Below are 22,829 nucleotides of genomic sequence, written 5' to 3'. Positions count from 1 at the left end.
AGCAACTACTTCTCATCCCCACCCTCCATAAAATCTTTTTTTAAAATGTATTGTTTGAAGACAGGCTTATATAATAGTAAGAAAGAATAGTGAACATTCAAGTTTGACATCAAACTACCCTACATTGGCTTTATGCTTCAGAACAAAATGAATCCTGTTTTTATTAAAGATTTTATTTATTGATTTTAGAGAGAGGACAGAGAGAGAGAGTGGGAGTCTACTTCTCATATGTGCCTTGGACGGGCAAGCCCAGGGTTTTAAACTAGCAACCTCAGCATTACAGGTCAACATTTTATCGACTGCACCACCACAGGTCAGGAAAAAATGGATCTGTTTTATGACTGATGACATATTAATATCCCATTGATGACATCTTTTGCCTTTAGTATCCATTTTAGGTAACTTCTAACTATAACAAAAACTATTTGAAAATATTCCAGTTATTATCCTGGCTTTATTATTTGACAAGTTATTTTTTTAAGATATACTTGATAGGTCATGCACATTATTATATAAACCTAATTAGTTTTTTTTTTGCAAGAGAGACAGAGAGAGGGACATATAGGAAAAGACAGAAAGGAAGGGAGAGAGTAAGCGTTAATTCTTCATTGCAGCACCTTAGTTGTTTTTTTTTAATTTTTATTTATTTTAATTTATTTATTTTGAGAGGAGAGAGAGAGAGACAGAGAGAGAGAAAGGGGGGAGGAGCAGGAAGCTTCAACTCCCATATGTGCCTTACACCAGGCAAGTGCAGGGTATTGAACCGGCGACCTCAGCATTCCAGGTCGATGCTTTATCCACTGCGCCACCACAGGTCAGGCAGCACCTTAGTTGTTCATTGATTGCTTTCACATATGTGCCTTGACCAGAGTGAGGGTGGGGCTACAGCAGAGTGAGTGACCCCTTGCTCAAGCCAGTGACCATGGGGTCATGTCTATGAGCCCACTCTCAAGCCAGTGATCTTGGGGTTTCGAACCTGGGTCCTCTGCATCCCAGTTTGACACTCTATCCACTGCACCACCACTTGGTCAAGCTTCTTATTAGTTCTTTTCTTTTTTTTAATTTTTCTTTTATTAATTTTTTAGAGAGGAGAAAGAGTGAGAGAGAAAGAGAGAGAGAGAGAGAGAGAGAGAGAGAAGGGGGAGGGAGGAGCAGGAAGCATCAACTCCCACATGTGCCCCGACCAGGCAAGCCTAGGGTTTTGAACAGGCTACCTCAGCGTTCCAGGTCCACGCTTTATCCACTGTGCCACCACAGGTCAGGCATTAGTTCTTAATATAAATGTAAATCAACAGAGAAGACCTATTTTAAATGTAAAGTGGATTGACTAAAAACCTAATTATCCATTTTAATTAGAAAACATTTCGTGTGTTTTACTACCAAGCTTGAAAATAGAATTTTAAGTTCTATGTGTTTGCCCATTGCACACACACCCCGGGAGCTGCAGACCAGAGAGAGAACACAGTAAGTGTCCTGTCCCTCGGAATTGAGAAGTTCAAGACAAGGTCTGGGGGCCTCAAGCCACCCTTTTCACCTGCAGAACCAGCCTCCTGACACTAGGGAGCACCATCGGAAAGAACATGGGCCTCTCAGGAGCGCTGGTGAGGCTCAACCACGTATACACCAGAAAGTCATCTTTGGAGCACATTTCTGCAGTCAGTTCCCACCTCTACCCAGGAAAGTGGTCTGTTGCTTAAAACCCATTTGGCAGCCTGTTTGTGGTGGCGCAGTGGATAAAACGTCGAACTAGCTGGAATGCTGAGGTCGACAGTTTGAAACCTGGACTTGTGGGTGAAGGCACATACAAGAGGCAATTACTACAAGTTAATGCTTCCTGCTCCTTCTCCAGCCTGCTGTCTCTCTCTCTCCTCTCTAAAATCAATAAATAAAATCTTAAAAAATAAAAAAATAAAATAAAACATACATATTTCAAATGCCCACCTTGACTTTACTCCTAATCTAAGCCCTCCAGTTGTGAGACTGATAATCATTTTGGAAAGAAAAGAAAGAAACCCATTTGGCAGATGGGCAAATGCACACACCAGGTGTGCACAGAGGAAACAGAACTGGGATTTGAACCTCGATGTCTTTGATTCTGCAGCCTGAAGACATTTCCACCCTTTGGCTCCTCACTGTTACCCTGCTTTGTACCTACTTTACAGTGGTGGTGGTGGTGGTGGTGGTAGGGGGACTTTTGTCCCATCAAGCCCATTCAGTGTGCCCCCTCTCTTTTTCTAGCACACTTCTCTTCTGCCTTGTTCACTCATTTGAACCCCCCTCACACATCAATCTACAATGAGCCTTCTGAACTCACCTGCCCCCTCATCTCCTTCCCACCTCCCTGCCTTGGTCTAGCCCTGTCCTGACCTGCCAGGGTCCCCACCTGGGCCTCCCTCTGGGCTTCCATCCTTGGAGAGGTGGAACCACCAGCAGAGGGGCAGTTCTGAGATTCAGGATTCACACACAGGTCCGACTTGGCTCTCTCCTGCTCCCAGGATGGCCCCTGTCTGAAGGAGAGACATCAGGTGGTATACTTACTCTCTCCACCACCAGGGCAGTCTTCCCAGGGGCACATCACCCTGCCTGTGTGGCCAGAAACTAGCACAATCTGGAATTTCAGGTCTATAAATCACTTGGGGGTGGGGCACATCAAGCTGTTCTCTCATGCTGCTCGTCCTCCTGCTTGACCTCTTGTCCCTTTCTCCAGACACCCTCCTCCCTTCCTGGGAGACTGGCCCAAGGAGGGGGCCTGAGCATATATAGAGAGCCACTGTGGGAGGGGCTGGCCAGAGAAGCTTCAGGCAGAGAAGGTAAGGAGAGGGTCCCGGGGGTCTGAATGGGCAGAGGTAACTGGGGTGGTGTGACTCGAGGATGGCCAGTGCTGGGCTCTGGCCGGTGACTGCCCTGCCTGGGTCACTGTCCTCTCCTAGAAAATGGCCCACCCCTGGGGTTGTGGGAAGCTGGGCACATTCAGTACCAGCCTGGGCCCAGCAGAGAGCCAGTAGCAGCCCCTGGCAGCTGGGGTGTGGAGTGGAGGCAGTGGATCTATCTGGGCTCTCCCTCCCCTCCTGGCTTTGCCTGGCCTCATCCTTGCTAATGTGTTCCAGGCAGGACCATGGCTTCTGCAGCAGCAGAGGCAGAGAAGGGGTCTCCGATCGTGGTGGGGCTGCTAGTTGTGGGCAACATCATAATTCTGGTGAGACATCCCCCGGGGCTGGGAGCTGAGGGGGCGGATGGGGAGAAGGGGGCGACCCTGAGCCTGGGGTGTAGTGGCCCAGGACTCCCCAGTGGGCCAGTGCTGCAGCTCTCAAGTGAGAGCAGCCTGGATTCCAATTTCAGCTCTGCCTCTCCCCAGCTGTGTGACCTTGAGCCAGTGACTTGACTTCTCTGTGCCTGTTTCTCCATCTATAGGTTATGTCCTCATTATGAGGATATTTGTGTGGATGAATCCATGTATGACTCTTAGCTCAGAAAAAGTGATTAACAAACGCTAGCTATCAACATTAACATAATTATGGGCATAAAGTGCCTGCTAGGCACATAGGAGGCCCATGATAATAATAACAATGTCTTTTACTTAATATTTAACTTAAAAAAAAAAAAGTGATACCTGTCCATGGCTCTGGGGCAGACAGCCTGGGTTCAAGTCCAAGCTCTGCAACTTTCTGTTGTGGGACTGGGGTCACCTCTCTTAGCTTCAATTTTCTCATGTGTAAGCTGGAGATAAAATAATATTACTAAGAGGATAAAATGAGTTATTGGATTAAAGTGCTTAGATTGGCACACGTGGTCTCTTTGTATTAGCTGTAACGACAATGTAATTCTACTATAACTGGTAACGATAATGATTATCACACAGAAACCAGTTATGAGGCCCCATGCCTGGTACACAGTAAGTACACCAGAAGTGTTTGTTTGATTCACCAAAGGAATTCACCAAAAAGTTTTCTCTCTCTTGTTCCCCATTCCTCATCCCACAGGTAACCAGATGCTTAGTTTTTCCAACATGCAGCAAATGCGAATGATAGCATATATTTCTATTTTCTACCCTTTCTTGCCCCAAATATGGCTCATTCCGTATCCTTTCTTGTGCCTCCCGTTTCCTCCTGCTCACATAGCCTGTGGGGCACTCCACTGGAGTCCTCAAGAGAGCCTCTCTGTCCTTTTTCATAGCACTCCACTGTGTGGCATCCTGGTCCCTCTACCCACAGTGCCGCAGGGCATCACCTTGCGGGTTTGTGATTTTCCTGCATGGGCAGGGTTGCTTTCTGCAGTGGAATTGCTGGACCAAAACATTGATGCACTTGCAGTTGTTCCGGTGATGGCCAGATTCCCCTCTTCAGGGGATAACACCAGTAAGGGAGGGCGGGTTGACTGAGCATCTATCTCCTCTGTGCCAGTCACGCACTATACACTTTGCATGTGGAATCTCCTTTTATTCTTGATGCAACTAGCAGTGTGTGTGTGCTAAGGGTAAGGGGGTTCTAACTGGGGCCTCCCTTCCCTCCTGTCCTATCTAGCCTCATTCCTGCTCATGACAAGTCAACGTCTTTGCCACACTTACTGCATGAGCACTTTACTGAGTAGGCAGTGGAGGCTCAGAATGAGGAAGGAACTTGCTGACAGAGACTCATGCAGCTGGGGCTGCTGCCCCTGAGCAGATCTTTCTAACCGACTGCCCTGTCTAGCTGTCAGGACTGGCCCTGTTTGCTGAGACGGTATGGGTGACAGCTGACCAGTACCGTGTATACCCACTGATGGGCATCTCGGGCAAGGATGATGTCTTCGCCGGTGCCTGGATTGCCATCTTCTGTGGCTTCTCCTTCTTCGTGGTGGCCAGCTTTGGTGTGGGCGCAGCGCTCTGCCACCGGCGGTCCATGATCCTCACGGTGAGGCCCCAGGAGGAGGGCACGGGGGCAGGCAGGCACAGAGATCATCCTCACACAGTCGTAATAACAATCGCCGCTGCAGCCACTAGTGTGTTCAGCATGACAGCCACCCAGGCCTCATGGCAACTGTTTCATTTCACCTTCCCTTAATCCAATAACCTGGGCTTGGCTGCCACCTTCATTTCAGAAGGAAACTGGGGCACAGGGGATGGAGAAAAGAAGGCTCTCCGTGCAGAAGGACAGCTCTTGGGTAGCAGGACTGGGATTTGAACCCAGCTAGCTGGTCTCTAAAGTCTGTGCTCATGAGCACTGTTGTTACCATTTAATGAGTACTTACTACTTTTTAAATGCTTTATGTGGATTAATTCATTTATTCCTCACAACCCACAATGAGATACCATCATCATCATCATCATCATCATCATCTTAAGCCCACTTGACAGTTGAAATTGAGGCTTGGAGAAGTGAAGTCACTTATTCAGGGTTATCCAGCAAATGAGTGACAGCCCAGGACTTAAACCTGAGCTCAGCACTTGAGCCTGTGCTCTCGCTCTCTGCCAGTAACAGCAATTGCTCTATGCACACCTCCCAGGGACCTCTCATGTGCCCGATGCTGGGCTACCTCTCATGTGCCTGATGCTAGGCTACCTCTCATGTGCCCGATGCTAGGCTACCTCTCATGTGCCCGATGCTAGGCTAAGTTTAGGAAATGAGTTCCTTCAATCCTTCCAGAAGCCCTATGAAGTTACTGCTTCTTTACCCGTTTACTAGATGAAGAAACTGAGGTTCAAAGAGGCCAAAGCCCAGATGATAGGGAAAACAGGGGTTCCAATCCTGGCCCCAATGACACAGAGCCAACACTGGGCTTCCTCTACAGTGGAGGGCCCTTTAAATTCCAGGAGCACCTACTTAGTCAATCAACAAATGCTTATTGAGCAAGAACTATATGCTAACCCATATTATACTAGGGCCTGGGGCTATCTAGTGAGCAAAACATACAGCCCTTGCCCTAGGGGAGGATGCTCGGAGGGAGAGGACAGTGACTAGGGAAGTGTGAGCTGGAACTGGGGAAGGAGGAAGGGGGGCCTCACAGGCAGAGAAAGCGAAGGCCTGGGGGAGATGAGGAGTGAGCCTGTGTGTGTATCTGCAGGAAGAACACTCCAGGCGGAGGAAACAGCAATAGCAAAAGCTCTGAGGCCAGAGGAGGCCCACGTGGCTGGAGTCAGTGGGGGTGAGGGCGAGAGAGGAACCGGGTGAGGGCAGATGGGGGTGGGGTAGAGCACAGTGGTGGCGAGCATGGAGGACAGGGGAAGACAGGAAGGTGAGCCTATCAGGTGTGCCTTCCTGGCTTTACCATAGATGGAGTGAGGGCAGATGGGGGTGGGGTAGAGCACAGTGGTGGTGAGCATGGAGGACAGGGGAAGAAGGGAAGGTGAGCCTATCAGGTGTGCCTTCCTGGCTTTACCATAGATGGAGCCATGGAAGGGCTGTTTTTCTTTCCTTTCCTGTTCTCCTTCTTTTTTAAAAATCTCTTTCCCGCATTTAATTCTCTGGCATAGCAATTTAAACAAAGCAGTAAAAGTTTACCCAAATAGTAAGAACAAGTTTGTGTCCATTAGTTTGTCATTAACTAAGACATAGAAGTTTATTTAAAAAGTTTTATGGGAAATTTCAAACCTAGACTAGAGTAGAGAGAATGGCCTGATGAACCCCAAGTACCTATCACCTAGTTTCAACACGATCAATCCTGGACTGGCCAACTTTGTCTCTACTCCGTTCTCTGCCTGCCCACATTTTTCAAGTTATTTACCAATAACTAGCTGAGTGCATGTTTCTCTGAGTGATAAGGACATTGTTTTAAAGCAGTCGGGCATGTTATACCACATCATCTCATCTCTCAGCTATGGAGCTGGCAAATCCACACCCCATACCCTGGTGCTTTAAGGGTAAGGGGAAAGGGTGAGAAGAGAAAAATAATTTTTAGTAAACACCAGTAAGAGATCTTTCTCTTCTTGCACAATCATGCTGCTGGTACACCTGCAAAATTCACCCAAGTTCCTTCATATCTATCTTCTCAGTCTGTGTTCAATGTCCCTAGTTGTCTCAAACATGTCTTTTTTTTTTCCTTTCTAGAGTATTTATTTTACTGTATCCAAGCATATCATTAACTTAAAGAAATACTTTGCACATATTTTCATTTCATTTTCTCCTAACATTTTATTATATAAAATTTCAAACATACAGAAAAGGTGAAACACTTGGAACAGCAAATACCAATCCGGTAGATGTACCATTTACATTGGCCTATACATTTTTTTTAAATTGTCAACACCCTATCTGGTTAACTCAGTTGGTTAGAACATCATCTCCATACACCAAGGTTGCAGGGTCTATCCCAAGTCAGGACACATAAAGAATCAACTAATTGATGCATAAATAAGTGGAATAACAAATTGATGCTTCTCTCTCTTTCTCTCTCTTTTTCTCTCTCTCTAAAAATTAATAAAAAGTAGCCTGACCAGGCAGTGGTGCAGTGGATAGAGTGTCGAACTGGGATGTGGAGGACCCAAGTTCGAGACCCCAAGGTCGCCAGCTTGAGCGCAGGTTCACCTGGTTTGAGCAAAGCTCACCAGCTTGGACCCAAGGTCGCTGGCTTGATTGAGCAAGGGGTTACTTGGTCTGCTGAAGGCCCGCGGTCAAGGCACATATGAGAAAGCAATCAATAAACAACTAAGGTGTCACAACGAAAAACTGATGCTTCTCATCTCTCTCCCTTCCTGTCTGTCTATCCCTCTCTCTGACTTTCTCGCTCTCTCTTTAAAATAATAATAATAATAATAATAATAATAATAATTAATAAAAAATATAAATAAATATTGCATTTCTATCCACGAATCCATCCCTTGAGGGGGTATGATTTCACAGGCTTTACCATGACTAGACTGCTCATTCATCTCTCCCTCTGTCTCTCCCCAGTACCTGGTGCTCATGCTCATCGTCTACATTTTTGAGTGTGCCTCCTGCATCACGTCCTACACCCACCGAGACTATGTAAGCTAGGCAGAGGCCAGGGGAGGGGCATGACTTCCGGGGGGAGTGTGCTGAGGGTGTTGGGCTGAGGGTGGAGGTTGACTTCTCTCCCTACCCATTCTCACTGGACTCTATTTTTCCTGGCCCTCCACAGATGGTGTCCAACCCATCCCTGATCACCAAGCAGATGCTGACGTTCTACAGTGCGGACACAGACCAGGGCCAAGAACTGACTCGCCTCTGGGATCGCATCATGATTGAGGTGAGCAAAGATGGACCCTTGTCCATCTTTGTGCAGGTAGGTCTGGAGGACCTGGGGCTCTGACCACAGAGGTAGATAGGGCTCCCACTATGCCCACTGGTATATAATGTCCACTTATGTGGTTCTTATGAGAGAGGCTCTGGTCATTGTCATTTTCCAGATGAGTAAACAGACCCAAAAAAGGGAAAGTCACTTGCCCAGAGTGAGTGGTTGAGCTGAGATCCAAACCTGGCAGCCTAAATCTAGAACCCCTACACTTAATCATGATATATATTGTATTAACAACAATGGTAAACATTAATGAGCACTAGCTTCTTTTTAGCACTGTCCAAAGCACCTTGAAAGCCTATTTAATCCTCATGACTGCTCTATAAGGGAGATCACCTTTTTGGCACTGAGGAAACAAAGGCAAGAGATTTAGAGGTTTGCATGAAGCCACACAACTGGTAGGTCACAGAACAAGAAGGATTCAAATCCAGGATGCCAGGATCCAGAAACCACATGTTTATCTAAACCCCACACGACATGGCAGCGCAGAGGAGAGTAGTGAGGATTCAAGGGAAATCAGGGTCCCAATATGGCTCAAGTCATATAGCTAGCCAGGACGGGAACCCATGTTTGAAAGAGCTTATGTTTTCATCTTTCAGGGGCAACAATTTAAACACCCAAAAGGACTAAGGAAAGCCAGAAATCTGCCTTTTAGTGTCATTTAGCTCAGGTTTTGTTGACAGCAAATTCAAAAGAATTTTTTTTTTAATTTATTTTTATTTATTTATTTATTTTTAGAGAGGAGAGAGAGACAGAGAGGGAGAGAGAGGAGAGAGAGACATAGAGAGAGAAAGGGGGGAGGAGCAGGAAGCATCAACTCCCATATGTGCCTTGACCAGGCAAGCCCAGGGTTTCTAACCGGCGACCTCAGCATTTCCAGGTCGATGCTTTATCCACTGCGCCACCACAGGTCAGGCCAAATTCAAAAGAATTTTAAAATAAATCATAAGTGTGGGTTTTGATCCAAACTCCCATCAACATCTTGGTCCTGGAACAGGTGTCTTCTGGTCCTTTCTCACACACACACACATATTGCCCTTCTGTTTGAGGCCCAGGACATGAGGGAGTTGGGCCCAGCAGTGGCACCAGACAACCTTGCCCTTTCTTACTGTCTAACCTTGGACAAGTGGCTGTCTGCTCTGAGCTGGAGCCTAACTCCCTCTGCCTTTCTCTCCAGCAAGAGTGCTGTGGCACATCTGGTCCCATGGACTGGGTGAACTTCACATCAGCCTTCCGAACGGCCACCCCGGAGGTGGTGTTTCCCTGGCCCCCACTGTGCTGTCAGCGGACTGGCAACTTCATTCCCCTCAACGAAGAAGGCTGCCGCCTGGGCCACGTGGACTACCTGTTCACCAAGGTATATCCCCTCTTTCCCTCTGCACCTGTCTGTGATCTGTCTGGCCCTCTGATTCTTCTATCTCTTCCTCCCTCCCACTGTCGATTATTTCCTTCTCCCCTCTCTGGCTTTCTCTATCTCTCCCTTCTCTCAACTCTCCCCCCATCTGTCTCTCCCTGCTTCTGAAAGTCAGCGGATACACACGGGGTCTGATTTAGACCTGACACCTGCAACTTTTCTCCGTTTGTCTGGGCAGCTGAGCAACAACAATAATAGCAATAACACAACACCAGTAACAACCCACATTCATTGAGCTTTTACTTTGTATCAGGCATCCTCCTAAGTGCTTTAAGTTTTTATTTTATTTCTCACCACAGCCTAATGAGGTACAGATGATAATTATCCCATTTCACAGATGATAAAACCAAGAGGTCACTCTCTAGTGAGGGATGGAGCTGGGGTTTGATTTCAGGCACTCAGGCCCAACCAGGTGTTTTAATTACTGCAAGGGGAGTGCAGAGGCAGCGAAAGAATCAAAGGAGGTGAGACTAGACGAGCGTGTCCCAGTGGACCTCTGGCTGCTGAGGCTGTTGGGACCATTCAGCGGCGTCTTAGATCACACGTGCAAACCATCACCACCCTCAGAATAGGACAGCCGTGTCTCCAGCCCTGTCTCCAGCCCTGTGTCTGCAAAATGCTTACATGCGTCTTCATGGAATCTTCACAACTGCTTTCGGAAGGCAGTGCGGTCAAGATCACCACTTCACAGCCCTGGCCAGATGGCGCAAGGAAGGGACTTTGCCATGGGAGTACAATGACTCTTGCTTTCAGCAGCCAGCTTCCCTGGGAATTTTCTCAACCCATCATTCTCTCCCCGCCCAGGGCTGCTTCGAACACATTGGCCATGCCATCGACAGCTACACGTGGGGCATCTCGTGGTTTGGGTTTGCCATTCTGATGTGGACGGTGAGAGGCGGGGAGCCTACCAGTTGGGTGGAATGTGGGTGTGGGGCTGGGAGTGTCCCTAACCCAACTGCCTCCTCCTCCAGCTCCCTGTGATGCTCATAGCCATGTATTTCTACACCACATTGTGAGGAACAAGGAGGGATGGCCTTATTCACACCCTGGCCTCCTCCTGCACCTGCTCCTGCTTCCTCCAGCTGACGCGGCCAACTGCCTCACCTCTCCCCTTTCCATCTCTTTCACCCTTCCCTCCTTCTAATCCCAAAATCTTTTCCAAGGCTTTTGAGCCCTCTGGAAATTGGGAATGCCCTGAAACCCCTGGGCATGTATGCATGGACCTCATTTCATTGCGTTGATTCCTGGCTCATCTATCTGTGTCAACTTAAAGTCCTGTCCTTAGATCTCACCACCCCATTCACAGATGCCTCTCCTTCATGGTGGATGTTGCCATTATTACTGAGTGGTTTGTGATTGTTTGATTGCTATGAGGGGACAGACAATTTCTGTCATGGTCGTTTATTGTCCCCAGCATCATCCAGCACTGAGCTGAGCATAGATATTCAATAAATGTTGTTTGAATGAGTTAATTTGTTTTCTTCCGGAACAAATGCGAATGAACAAGAACTCTTCCAATGGCAGTAGCAGAAATCCAACAGGCACCAACTGAAATATAAAATGGAACTTATTGGCCCATGTAACTGCATCAATAGAGATGGATCCAGGAGTTCAGGCTAGGTTTCCAGGAAACCTGCTGCATTCTAAGGCAGAATTTCTCTGCAACACCAGACATACATCTTTAAAGCTAAGCAACACAGTGGCAAGAAAGGGCCTCTGTCCCGACAGTCTTAGCCAAGGCCAAGGATTAAATCTGTCTTGGTTTAGGGTTTAGGCCCCACTCGGTTAGGGGAGGGAGGGCACCTGGACTAAGGATGCGTCCAGAGGTGGTGGTGGGAAGGGGCTTGTTTATCAAGAGTACCAGAGTACAGGGTTGATAGGCCAGTACAGGTGATAGGCATACTTCTATAAGGGACTAAACCTTCCAGCAAGTTCTCTAAGGGGTGCAAGACAGACAAAAACTTTAAGAACTTATCATTGCTCTTTTGTCCTCTCTGAAGCAAGCCTATCAAAGCCATTTTACAGCAATTAGGCCCTGCCTGGAGAGCGTGGCTTCCTTCCCATCAGATGAAGTTTCTCGGGGCCCTCTTTACTCCTCAGGTCTGCTGATGGTCTGCAAATGCTAAGTTTAGACAGCAGCTTTAAAAAAATCTGTAATGGCCTGACCAGGCGGTGGCGCAGTGGATAGAGCATTGGACTGGGATGTGGAAGGACCCAGGTTAGAGACCCTGAGGTCGCCAGCTTGAGCGCGGGCTCATCTGGCTTGAGCAAAAACTCACCAGCTTGGACCCAGGGTCGCTGGCTCCAGCAAGGGGTTGCTCGGTCTGCTGAAGGCCTGCAGTCAAGGCGCATATGGGAAAGCAATCAATGAACAACTAAGAAGTCGCAACGTGCAACGAAAAACTAATGATTGATGCTTCTCATCTGTCTCCATTCCTGTCTGTCTGTCCCTGTCTATCCCTCTGACTCTCTGTCTCTGTAAAAATAAAAAAATTTAAAAAAAAAGTCTGTAATGGTCAAAGAAGTCTGCTAGGGTTGAAAAACTGCTGGAAACAACCTAATAACCATCAGCAGGGAATGGGTTGTAGAACACATTATATCCTTGGACCGGAATTCTCTGTGATTGTTAAAAAAAGATAAGTCTATGTGAGTTGACATAAAAAGATGTCATAATGGTATAAATAATCAGAAAGCATACATAAGGATGTTCATTATAGTAACTTAAATGAACATCAGTAGGGGATTGGCTAAATTAGCTATGCTATATCTTTACTTTAGAAAACCACATAGTAGCAAAAAATAATGCTTCAACACAGAAAGTTTCCAAAAAATACGAAGTAGAAAAACTTGTAAATCACATAAGTACTTTTATTCCTGTAGATACATATGCAGGGTTGGAGTCAAGGTATAAATAATGTCTAAAAGAGTAGAGACCTTGACCAAGCAGTGGGGCAGTGGATAGAACATCAGACTGGGATGTAGAGGACCCAGGTTCGAAACCCTGAGGTCACCAGCTTGAACACAGGCTTATCTAGCTTGAGTGCAGTTTCACCAGCTTGAGTGTGGGGTCGCTGGCTTGAGTGTGGGATCATGGACATGACCTCCTGGTTACTGGCATGAGCCCAAGGTCGCTGACTTGAGCAACCTTGACTGCTGCAGCCCCCCAGTCAAGGCACATATGAAAAGCAGTCAATGAACAGTTAAGGAGCCGCAACAAAGAATTGATGCTTCTCATCTCTCTCCCTTTCTGTGTGTCTGTCTCTATCTGTCCCTCTCTCTGCCTCTGTCTCTCTCTGTGTCTCACACACACACACACACACACATACACACACACAAAGAACAGGGAAAATATTTTTTTTAATGCAAAAAATTACTTGTTACCATTTCACTTAAAAGTTTATAAAAATTTAGAAATGCAAGCATCCCATGTTGTACTCTATAGCAGCGGTTCTCAACCTGTGGGTTGCGACCCCGGCGGGGGCTTTAGGCGACCTGCGTTTTGGTCGTTCGACCCTCGCGGGGGTCGTGACCCACAGGTTGAGAACCGCTGCTCTATAGTGAACTCCCTCCACTTCAAATCTGACCCAGCCCCCACCTAGATAACTCTATTCACATAATACATTTCCTTTTTGACTTTTCAAGACTTGATATTGACAAATCTATAAGTACTGATAGAAACACACACACATTTAATAGAATCATGCTTTTAGTATTGCTTTGCAACTTGCTTTTGTCACTTATAGCATCTTTCCTAATCAGTGTATATGAATTTACCTCTTTTTTTTTTTTTTTTTTTTTTTTTGAGAGAGAGAGGGAGAGAGAGAAACAGAGAAAGAGAAGGGGGGAGGAGCTGGAAGCATCAACTCCCATATGTGCCTTGACCAGGCAAGCCCAGGGTTTTGAACCGGCGACCTCAGCATTTCCAGGTCGACGCTTTATCCACTGCGCCACCACAGGTCAGGCCATACCTCTTTTTTTTTTTTACTATTGCAATGTATTTCAGAGTACAGATGTATCATAAGTCATCATGATCTGTTATAAGTAAACAAGGCAAGTAGCAGAACAAGATGCATAAATGCTTTCATTTTTATAAAAATTATGTATACATATTTTTCATGCAGGGCTCCTTCAAGAAGTAGAATGGAGGGCTTAAAGGAGAAGAAATTTTCACATTACATATATCTTTTTTGTTTTTTTGTATTTTTCTGAAGTTGGAAATGGGGAGGCAGTAAGACAGACTCCCGCATGCGCCCGACCGGGATCCACCCAGCATGCCCACCAGGGGGTGATGCTCTGCCCATCTGGGGCGTTGCTCTGTTGCAACCAGAGCCATTCTAGCACCTGAGGCAGAGGCCATGGAGCCATCCCCAGCGCCCGGACCAACTTTGCTCCAATGGAGCCCTGGCTGCGGGAGGGGAAGAGAGAGACAGAGAGGAAGGAGAGGGGGAGGGGTGGAGAAGCAGATAGGCGCCTCTCTTGTGTGCCCTGGCTGGGAATCGAACCCGGGACTCCTGCACGCCAGGCTGACACTCTACCACTGAGCCAACCGACCAGGGTCACATCATATATATCTTTATAACAGTTGAAAATATGTTTGTAAAAATCAACTATTACTTTTTAAAACAAAGACAAGGGGGCTTCTAAAATACCAAACAATAGGGCCCTGGCCGGTTGGCTCAGTGGTAGAGCGTCGGCCTGGCGTGCAGAAGTCCCGGGTTCGATTCCCGGCCAGGGCACACAGGAGAGGCGCCCATCTGCTTCTCCACCCTCCCCCTCTCCTTCCTCTCTGTCTCTCTCTTCCCCTCCCGCAGCCCAGGATCCATTGGAGCAAAGATGGCCCGGGCACTGGGGATGGCTCCTTGGCCTCTGCCCCAGGTGCTAGAGTGGCTCTGGTCGCGGCAGAGCGACACCCCGGAGGGGCAGAGCATCGCCCCCTGGTGGGCAGAGCGTCGCCCCCTGGTGGGCGTGCCGGGTGGATCCCCGTCGAGCGCATGCGGGAGTCTGTCTGATTGTCTCTCCCCGTTTCTAGCTTCGGAAAAATACAAAACAAACAAACAAACAAACAATATACAGCTTTACTTTTGAGGCCTGAACGAAACAACACTAAGGTGTGATCGGCACCATATTTTAACACACGAGTCCCTCCAGGTTAACTGGCCTAACTGGCTATTCAGCAGGCCCTGGAGTGAAACTTCTTCCCTATCCCTGGGCACATATTAAGCTGTCTTGTAAATGTGTCAAAGGAAGGGGAGAATTTCTGCCTAGTCTACTTAGTTTTAAATTCAGGTGTGTACTAACACAGCGTTTTGGAGAGCAGAAAAGCAAATCCTGGAGGGAAAGGGGGGGGGTGTTGTGGGGAGGGGGGAAAGGGGGATGATGTAGGGAACATGGGGGAGGGGGGATCCATTCGGGGGAACACTAGAATCTATGTAAACACAATAAATTAAAATTTAAAAAAATTAATAGGCATATAAGCATAATTACAATATAAAATATTACAATGTTTTATTATGCATTTATCATATTATAATGTATTATTATTGCAATGAATAAAATATTTCTTTTATTTTAAAAAATAAATAAATTCGGGTATGTCCTCATGAACAAGTTCACAATGACCTTGTCTGTGACCAGGATTCTCTGAGAGAAGCAAAGAGGCGTTCTCACCAGCCTCACACATTCTGAGCTACAATGTGCCCCTCTGAGAAATGGGGCTTCCAACAGGCCCTACCTCATAGTATATAGCCCAAGCGTTCTAAGAGCTCAGGAATCAGTCCCATGTCTGCTGCTGCTCTCTCTGGCTCTACCTGGCCATATACCTGCAGACTGTGGCTCAGCCAGACTGGCAGCAGTGTGACCTGTACAAGACACGCCTCAGCCAGCAGGACAGGTTTGTCTGCCCTGGTCCCTCCAGTCAAAGGTTCACGCTTGTGGGTGAGAGGGGAACAAAGACATGAGGGTCAGGATCCCCAAGAAAGGCATTCAATGGCTGTTCCTACTGACCATATCTATTCAATGGCTCAATCCATCCTCTAACCGTCCATGGCTCCCCAATCTCCTCACCACAAAGTTCAGCTCCTCAGCCAGGTCCTGAAGGGTGCTTATGGCCGTCTCTTTGCCATCTCCTCAGGCTTATCTCTCTCTCCTGCCTCACTGAAACAATCTTTCTTTCTCCATCTGAGATCATAGGATGGAAAGAATAAACTACAATGTTTTATAGCAATTAAGCAGGAACATACCTCTGACTACATCCACTGTACCTTCCATAAGGGCTAATTGACTTATCCACTAAAATGTGAAATTTACATCCCTTTGACTCAACTGATTTCACCTCTAAGGATCTATCCCGCATACACACAAGTTTGTACAAAGACCTGTGTACAGGAGTAACTAAAAAGCAATAACTAAGAAACATCCTAAACCACATCAGAAAGAACTAGTTATATAATTCATTTTTCACACCATGGAGTGCTATGCAGCTAAGTTTAAAAGTACCACACTTATATTTTCTGATATGAAACCATTTTCACTGTGAAAAATGCAAAGGAAAAAACAAAATGTATGCTAAATGCAATCTTATATTGGATCCTGTAAAAGAAAAAAAACTTTAGTAACAAACTAGTACAATCTGAATAAAATCTGGAGTTTAATTTAATTAATGGTATTGTGACAATGTTAGTTTCTTGGTTTATGTAGTATGCCAACATTAAGGAAAACTGGGAGAAGGGTATACAAGAATATTTTGTGCTGTCTTTGCATCGTTCCAAGATAAAAAGTTTATTTGAAAAACAAACTGGGCCTGACCTGTAGTGATGCAGTGGATAGAGCATTGACTTGGAATGCTGAGGTTGCTGGTTCGAAACCCTGGGCTTGCTCGGTTAAGGCACATACAACAAGCAATCAATGAACAACTAAAGTGAAGCAACTATGACTTGATACTTCTTGTTCTCTCCCCTCCCCTTTCTGTAAAATCAATAAATAAAATTAAAAAAAAAAAGAAAGAAAGGAAAACAAACTGGGCCCTGGCCGGTTGGCTCAGCGGTAGAGCGTCAGCCTGGTGTGCGGAAGTCCTGGGTTCCATTCCCAGTCAGGGCACACAGGAGAAACAACCATCTGCTTCTCCACCCCTCCACCCCTCTTTCTCTTTCTCCCTTTCCCCCTCCTCGTCCCACATCCATGGCTCATTCAAGTAAGGTGGCCCTGGGAGCTCAGGAAGGCACGATGGCCTGTCTCAGGTGCCAAAGTAACTCGGTGGCAAGCAGTGGAGCAATGCCCCAGCTGGGCAGAGCACTGCCCCCATAGGGGCTTGCGGGTAGACCTGGTAGGGACGCATGCGGGAGCCTGTCTCTCTGCCTCCCCACCTCTCACTTAATAAAAGAAGAAAAGAAAACCAAACTGACTGCATGTTTCTATAGTTGTAGATCTCTAAAGAGGAGGAAAAGAGTTTGTATATGCACAGGATACATCCTTTCTTATAAATTGTCTTATTATGATGATTAATTCTTTTTAATTCAGGCATGATTATCTAGTTTGACAATTGATAAATATTTTAAACATAATTTACACCCACACTTGCATCATAATTTTTTTCAGAGTACCCCATGTCATTATTTGACATTTTTTATCTGATGATATTTCCAATTGAAATGCCTTCACTTTGTATTGCAATTAGAAATTACATAAGACTGGGGAATGGAGTGAAAGTTAGGAAATAGCAATTCACTAGAAACCAACTCACAGAATGTTCAGGTCACCAAATGGTCACTCATTGATTTTATCAAAAGTATTTTTAACAGTGTTAACCAAAATGGTTTAGGGTCACTCAGTGCTCACCTACTTGGACCCGTGTGGTGACAGCGGCTGGGATGGTCACCGTGCAGGTGAACCGGGGACCGTCAGGGCTGCATGGAGGGGCCGCGGGCTACTGCGGGCTAGGACTTCTTCCTGCACAACTTCAGCGCAAGACTGTGGGAGCAGCTAGCTGGTCCACTTCCACGTAATGTGGCGGACGGCCACGCCGCACCTGCACAACCTCTACGTGGCCATGTGCAGCCAATACCACTTTATCCCTATATCCACCTCCCTCCTTGGAGACACTTCCCATAGGATCTGCATAGACCTTGCACAGCGCTTAGCCAAGAAGACCAGAAGCAGGTGTTTATCAGCTATAACCACTACAAAACACAACCCTAGAGGGGTGGTGGCTCAGTGGAAAAAGCATTGTCCAGACACACTGAGGCCATGGTTCGATCTCCAGTCAAGGCACTTACAAGACTCAATCAATGAGTACAACTAAGTGGAACAACGAGTTGATGCCTCTCTATTGAGTTGCTTCTGTTTTCCTTCATTTGATAATATTACAAATAACACGTATATGGTGTTTACTTTGTACCAGTTCTTAGTACTTTGAAATGATTAATTCCTACAATCCTCACCTCCCATGAGATAGGCACAACTGTCATCCTCACTTAGTGGAAGGGGATCCTGGAAGCTCAGAGAGGTTGAGTAACTTTCCGAGGATCACACAGGGATTGCCTGTGAAAGCTGGGGTCCAAACCCATCAAGTCTGGCTCTAAGGTCTAAAGAGTTAACTCTTGCCTGACCTGTGGTGGCGCAGTGGATGAAGCGTCGACCTGGAAATGCTGAGGTCGCTGGTTCGAAACCCTGGGCTTGCCTGCTCAAGGCACATATGGGAGTTGATGCTTCCAGCTCCTCCCTCCCTTCTCTCTCTCTGTCTCTGTCTCTCCCTCTCCTCTCTAAAATGAATAAATACAAAGTTAAAAAAAAAGAGTTAACTCTTAACAACTCTGCTATGATCCTCACTCACAACAGCTTTCTCTGTGTGAGGCACTGCTGAGTGTGGAAGACACAGCAATGAACGAAGCAGACAAAACCTCACCCTGACAATAAATGTCACAGAAAGCCCTCTCTCTCTCTCTCTCTTAAATCAATAATTTGTTTAAACCCTACAAAATACAGACAGTAATTTTACATTACTTGTAGAAAACAGGATAAGGAAGAAACGGAGGCTTTTCCTGAAAAGTTTTAGCTGGGTGGCAGAAGTGAAGATAGATAGCTTATGTACAGTATATATGTATTTTAATGAATAAGTTGAATTTTACTGTTTAAAAAATGATGTAACAGATTGTAGGAAAATGGTTTTTTTGACTCGGGTCCCCTCAGAACCACTGAACTCTGAGTGTCCTGGGTCAGAGACAGAGCAGACAGCAGGGAACCAGCCTTGCTGATTCTGAGTTATGGGTGAGAACCAGGAGTCCAGAGTGGGTTAGCCTTCCTTATAAGGAAAAGATTACATTGTAATGTAAGGTTTTTCCAAAATAGTGATATAAGTCTTAGGGGTTAAAGGGCTGTAATGTAAGAACCAACTTTCCAGATCCAATAAGAACCTATCGTATGCTGACAACGTCACTGATAACCACATTCCAGAGGGCACAGGAAGCTTTCTTGTGACAGGTTGCTTCTGCCCCTCTCCTAGGTGGTGAACTTGGAAATATCTTCCCAGTAAAATTGTGAATACCATCAACTCATGTGTGCATTCTAATATTTATTGCTTGCCTACCATGTGCATTGGGCATTGTTCTGGGTTCTGCGGATCCAGCAGGGAACAAATCAGAATCTCTCTCTTGGCCTGTGGTGGCACACTGTGCAAAGCATCGTGACCTGGAAAGCTGAGGTCACTGGTTTGAAACCCTGGGCTTGCCCAGTCAAGGCACATAAGACAAGCAATCAATAACTAAAGTGAAGCAACTATGAGTCGATACTTCTCAAGCCCATAAAATCAATAAATAAAATATTAAAAAAGAAATGCCTTCCTTATATTAAAAAAAAAAAGATCTCATTCTCTTTCTTCATAAAACTTAACTTTCTGGAGAGGGAGATAAAGAAATAAGGGAAATAGATATGTTAGAGAATAGTAAGTGCTAAGAAAAAAAAAAAATAATTAAAACAAACTGGTGGGGAAGGGAGGCAGGGATTTCCATCTCTACACCTTCATCCTGACTGGATGTGAGCTTCTAGCAATGGCGTACAGCCCCTCTGGATTGTTTTCCATTGTCTTAGTTGGATGCGGTGCTCACAGAGTGTTTGTGTGTGTGTGTGTGTGTGTGTGTGTGTGTGTGTGTGTGTGTGTGTGTTGGAAGGAGCCCTGATTGAACACTCCTGGGACATGTGCCTGTCTTGGGATGGAGTCAACCTTATCCAATGGTCCAACCTGGAAGCAGGGAGGAATTAGTTACTCAGAGAAGGTTGGTTTTATTATTTGGGGGGAGGGGAGCAAAACTCCTTATTTTTTAAAAATTCACATTTATTAAATACAGCAATTTCTAGCCAAATAACATAAAGCATTTTTAATCAATGATTTGAAAGTATTTACACTCTTTGTATACATAAACACTGAAACTATACAGCTTTAAACAAATATTCATTTAGCAAACAAGTTGAATCACCGTCACTCAGCACTTCATAAATTGGTTGAGTGTTTCATAAATAAAATATTCAAAACACAGCAACAATTGCCATCAAATATTTTTAACCTTAGAATACACCCTACTGTGTACATCAAATTAAATCAGTCATAGTAGTATTTAGGTAAACAGACCCTGGGGGCAGAAAGGACCACTATCCTCTCTCCTCATCAACCTTTCCCCTGACAATAAATGACACAGAAAGCACTGAGAATTTAATGTTAGTCATGCCACTACTGCCATTTTTATTAACATCAGGGGTCCCCATCACTCACCTGTGCCAGTTATCAATTTATTGTCTCTAATTCCAACATTTTTCAGCTGACCCAAGATTAAGCCTTGTCAGTAGAGGGCGCTAGGACGTTGTGGGAGTTAGGGGTTTCTCTCCAGATGCCACGCTTTGTTCTTCCTCCTGGGCTGTGACCAGTAGGTGGCTGTTACTCTCTCCACATTGTAGCCCTCCACCTTCAGCACCTTCTTGAGTTCAGCTAGAGACTACCTTTTTCAGATGTTTTGCAAATGGAAATAGAAAGATGTAAAACAAAGACAATGCTCTTTTCGAAGAGCCATTTCCAGTCTTGCTAAGAAAATGATTTAAAAAGAAAAAGATGCCTGGTATTAAAGTTCATCTCATAAAAATTCATTCAGAAAATTAAGGAAACAAGTCTGGAAACCGGAAGAATTTTTCAACTTTCAAGATGAATACCCAGAGTGATATTTGTTGTCTAGGAACTATTCTGGTCTAGGGTATCTTAATTGCTTTTGTTAACCACTATCCAAACACAGTGACTTAAAATAGTGATTTTGAGGGACCATCTGGGCTGAGCTGAGCCAGGGGGGTCTTCTGTTAGTTTTATTCAATACTTGGGCTCACTCATGTAGCTACAGTCAGCTAGAAAGGTGACTGGGAGCTGGTTGGTCTAGGGTGGTCTCCCTCACATGCATGGCTGGCTGGCAATTGGTGTAGGTGGCTGGGCTGATGGCTCTGACTGGACCATATATCTACAGCAGGCAGCCTAAGCTTATTCACCTGGTTCCCAACAGCCGCAAGAGAGGACAAGTCCCAAAGTGTACAAGCAATTTTTAAGTCTCTGCTTTTATCACATTTGCTATTGTCCAATTGGTCAAAACAAGTTAATGGTTAGGGCCAGGATTAGTGTGTGAGGTGTGAAAAAGTGAGAATTATGGAGGCCATTTTAACAAGCAATCTACCAAACATGGAACCCTGAGGCCCTGGCCAGTTGGCTTAGTGATAGAGCGTCGGCCCGGCGTGTAGATATTGCGGTTCAATTCCCGGTCAGGGCACACAGGAGAAGCGCCCACCTGCTTCTCCATTCTTCCTCCTCTCCTTTTTTTTTTTTTTTTTGACAGAGACAGAGAGAGGGATAGATAGAGACAGACAGACAGGAAGGGAGAGAGATGAGAAGCATCAACTCTTCGTTGCGGCACTTTAGTTGTTCATTGACTGCTTTCTCATATGTGCCTTAACGGGTGTGGGGGGGGACTACAGCAGTTCGAGTGACCCTTTGCTCAGCCAGCAACCTTGGGCTCAAGCTGGTGAGCCTTGCTCAAATCAGATGAGCCCGTGCTCAAGCTGGCGACCTCGGGGTTTCGAACCTGAGTCCTCCACATTGCAGTCTGATACTCTATCCACTGCGCCACCACCTGGTCAGGCCTCCTCTCCTTTCTCTCTACCTCTCTCTTTCCCTCCTGCAACCAAGGCTCCATTGGAGCAAAGTTGGTCCCGGCGCTGAGGATGACTCTCTGGCCTCCTCCTCAGGCACTAGAATGGCTCCAGTTGCAATGGAGCAATGCCCAGATGGGCAGAGCATCAACCCCCTAGTGGGCTTGCCAGGTGGATCTTGGTCAGGTGCATGCGGGAGTCTGTCTCTGCCTCCCCGCTTCTCACTTCAGAAAAATACAAAAAAAACCCACCAAAACCATGGAACCCAGGATGATTAAAAAAAATGCCAGCAGTCCCCAACAAAGTAGTCTAATGCCTCTATTTGAGAAGGTCCCACAGTTGTGATCGCCTCAAGTGGCCTCTGCTATCAGGACAAAGCCAGATGGGAAACATTTGATACTAATAGCAGCCTTGACCTTTGGCCATTCCTTCAGTAACCAAAAAGCTATCCTGTGAATGAGTTTCTTTTCCCAAACTTCATATATTACATAAGATTAAGGAGACAATGCTTTAACTAAATTGATGTTTTAAAACTCAAGTGGGCCTGACCAGGTGGTGGCGCAGTGGATAGAGCATCGGACTGGGATGTGGAAGGACCCAGGTTCGAGACCCCGAGGTCGCCAGCTTGAGCGCGGGCTCATCTGGTTTGAGCAAGGCTCACCAGCTTGGACCCAAGGTCACTGGCTTAAGCAAGGGGTTACTCGGTCTGCTGAAGGCCCGCAGTCAAGGCATATATGAGAAAGCAATCAATGAACAACTAAGGTGTCTCACGCGCAACGAAAAACTAATGACCGATGCTTCTCATCTCTCTGTTTCTGTCTATCTGTCCCTGTCGATCCCTCTCTCTGACTCTTTGTTAAAAAAAAATTAAAACCCAAGTGGGAGACATTAAAGATATGAAGAATCATTTAGATGCCTCTTAGCTGCCTTCTCAGATACCAAGGGCACCAGAATGGAAAGAAATAAAATAGAAAAGTAAAAGATTACGAAAATGGTCTCTTTGGAGTTCTACTTCATA

The 22,829-nt window shown here is 46.0% G+C and overlaps 1 protein-coding gene and 1 pseudogene across 1 annotated transcript; both read left to right on the top strand.

The window, feature by feature from the left end:
* The first annotated feature begins 2,672 nt into the window (after window positions 1-2,672).
* Window positions 2,673-11,078, top strand: UPK1A (uroplakin 1A). The gene is made up of 8 exons (XM_066348869.1): window positions 2,673-2,810; window positions 3,108-3,196; window positions 4,689-4,889; window positions 7,866-7,940; window positions 8,074-8,181; window positions 9,407-9,586; window positions 10,448-10,531; window positions 10,615-11,078. Exons 2-8 carry the CDS (start codon window positions 3,116-3,118, stop codon window positions 10,657-10,659), a joined length of 774 nt encoding a protein of 257 aa, XP_066204966.1. The 5' UTR covers window positions 2,673-2,810; window positions 3,108-3,115; the 3' UTR covers window positions 10,660-11,078.
* Window positions 11,079-17,548: 6,470 nt separating this feature from the next.
* On the top strand, window positions 17,549-18,692 carry LOC136381308 (proteasome assembly chaperone 4-like; annotated as a pseudogene).
* Window positions 18,693-22,829: the final 4,137 nt, after the last annotated feature.

This window comes from Saccopteryx leptura, chromosome 9 (assembly GCF_036850995.1).
Source record: "Saccopteryx leptura isolate mSacLep1 chromosome 9, mSacLep1_pri_phased_curated, whole genome shotgun sequence".
Lineage (NCBI taxonomy): Eukaryota > Metazoa > Chordata > Mammalia > Chiroptera > Emballonuridae > Saccopteryx > Saccopteryx leptura.
Note: the sequence above shows the minus strand (reverse complement) of the source record. Positions and strands in the feature narration are given on the sequence as shown.

Bases quoted from the DNA above. Each gene is read 5' to 3' on its own strand.
- UPK1A (XM_066348869.1), top strand. From the start codon at position 3,116: ATGGCTTCTGCAGCAGCAGAGGCAGAGAAGGGGTCTCCGATCGTGGTG. The intron at 7,941-8,073 runs GTAAGCTAGGCA...GGCCCTCCACAG, and splicing joins CCTACACCCACCGAGACTAT to ATGGTGTCCAACCCATCCCT. The intron at 8,182-9,406 runs GTGAGCAAAGAT...CTTTCTCTCCAG, and splicing joins GGGATCGCATCATGATTGAG to CAAGAGTGCTGTGGCACATC.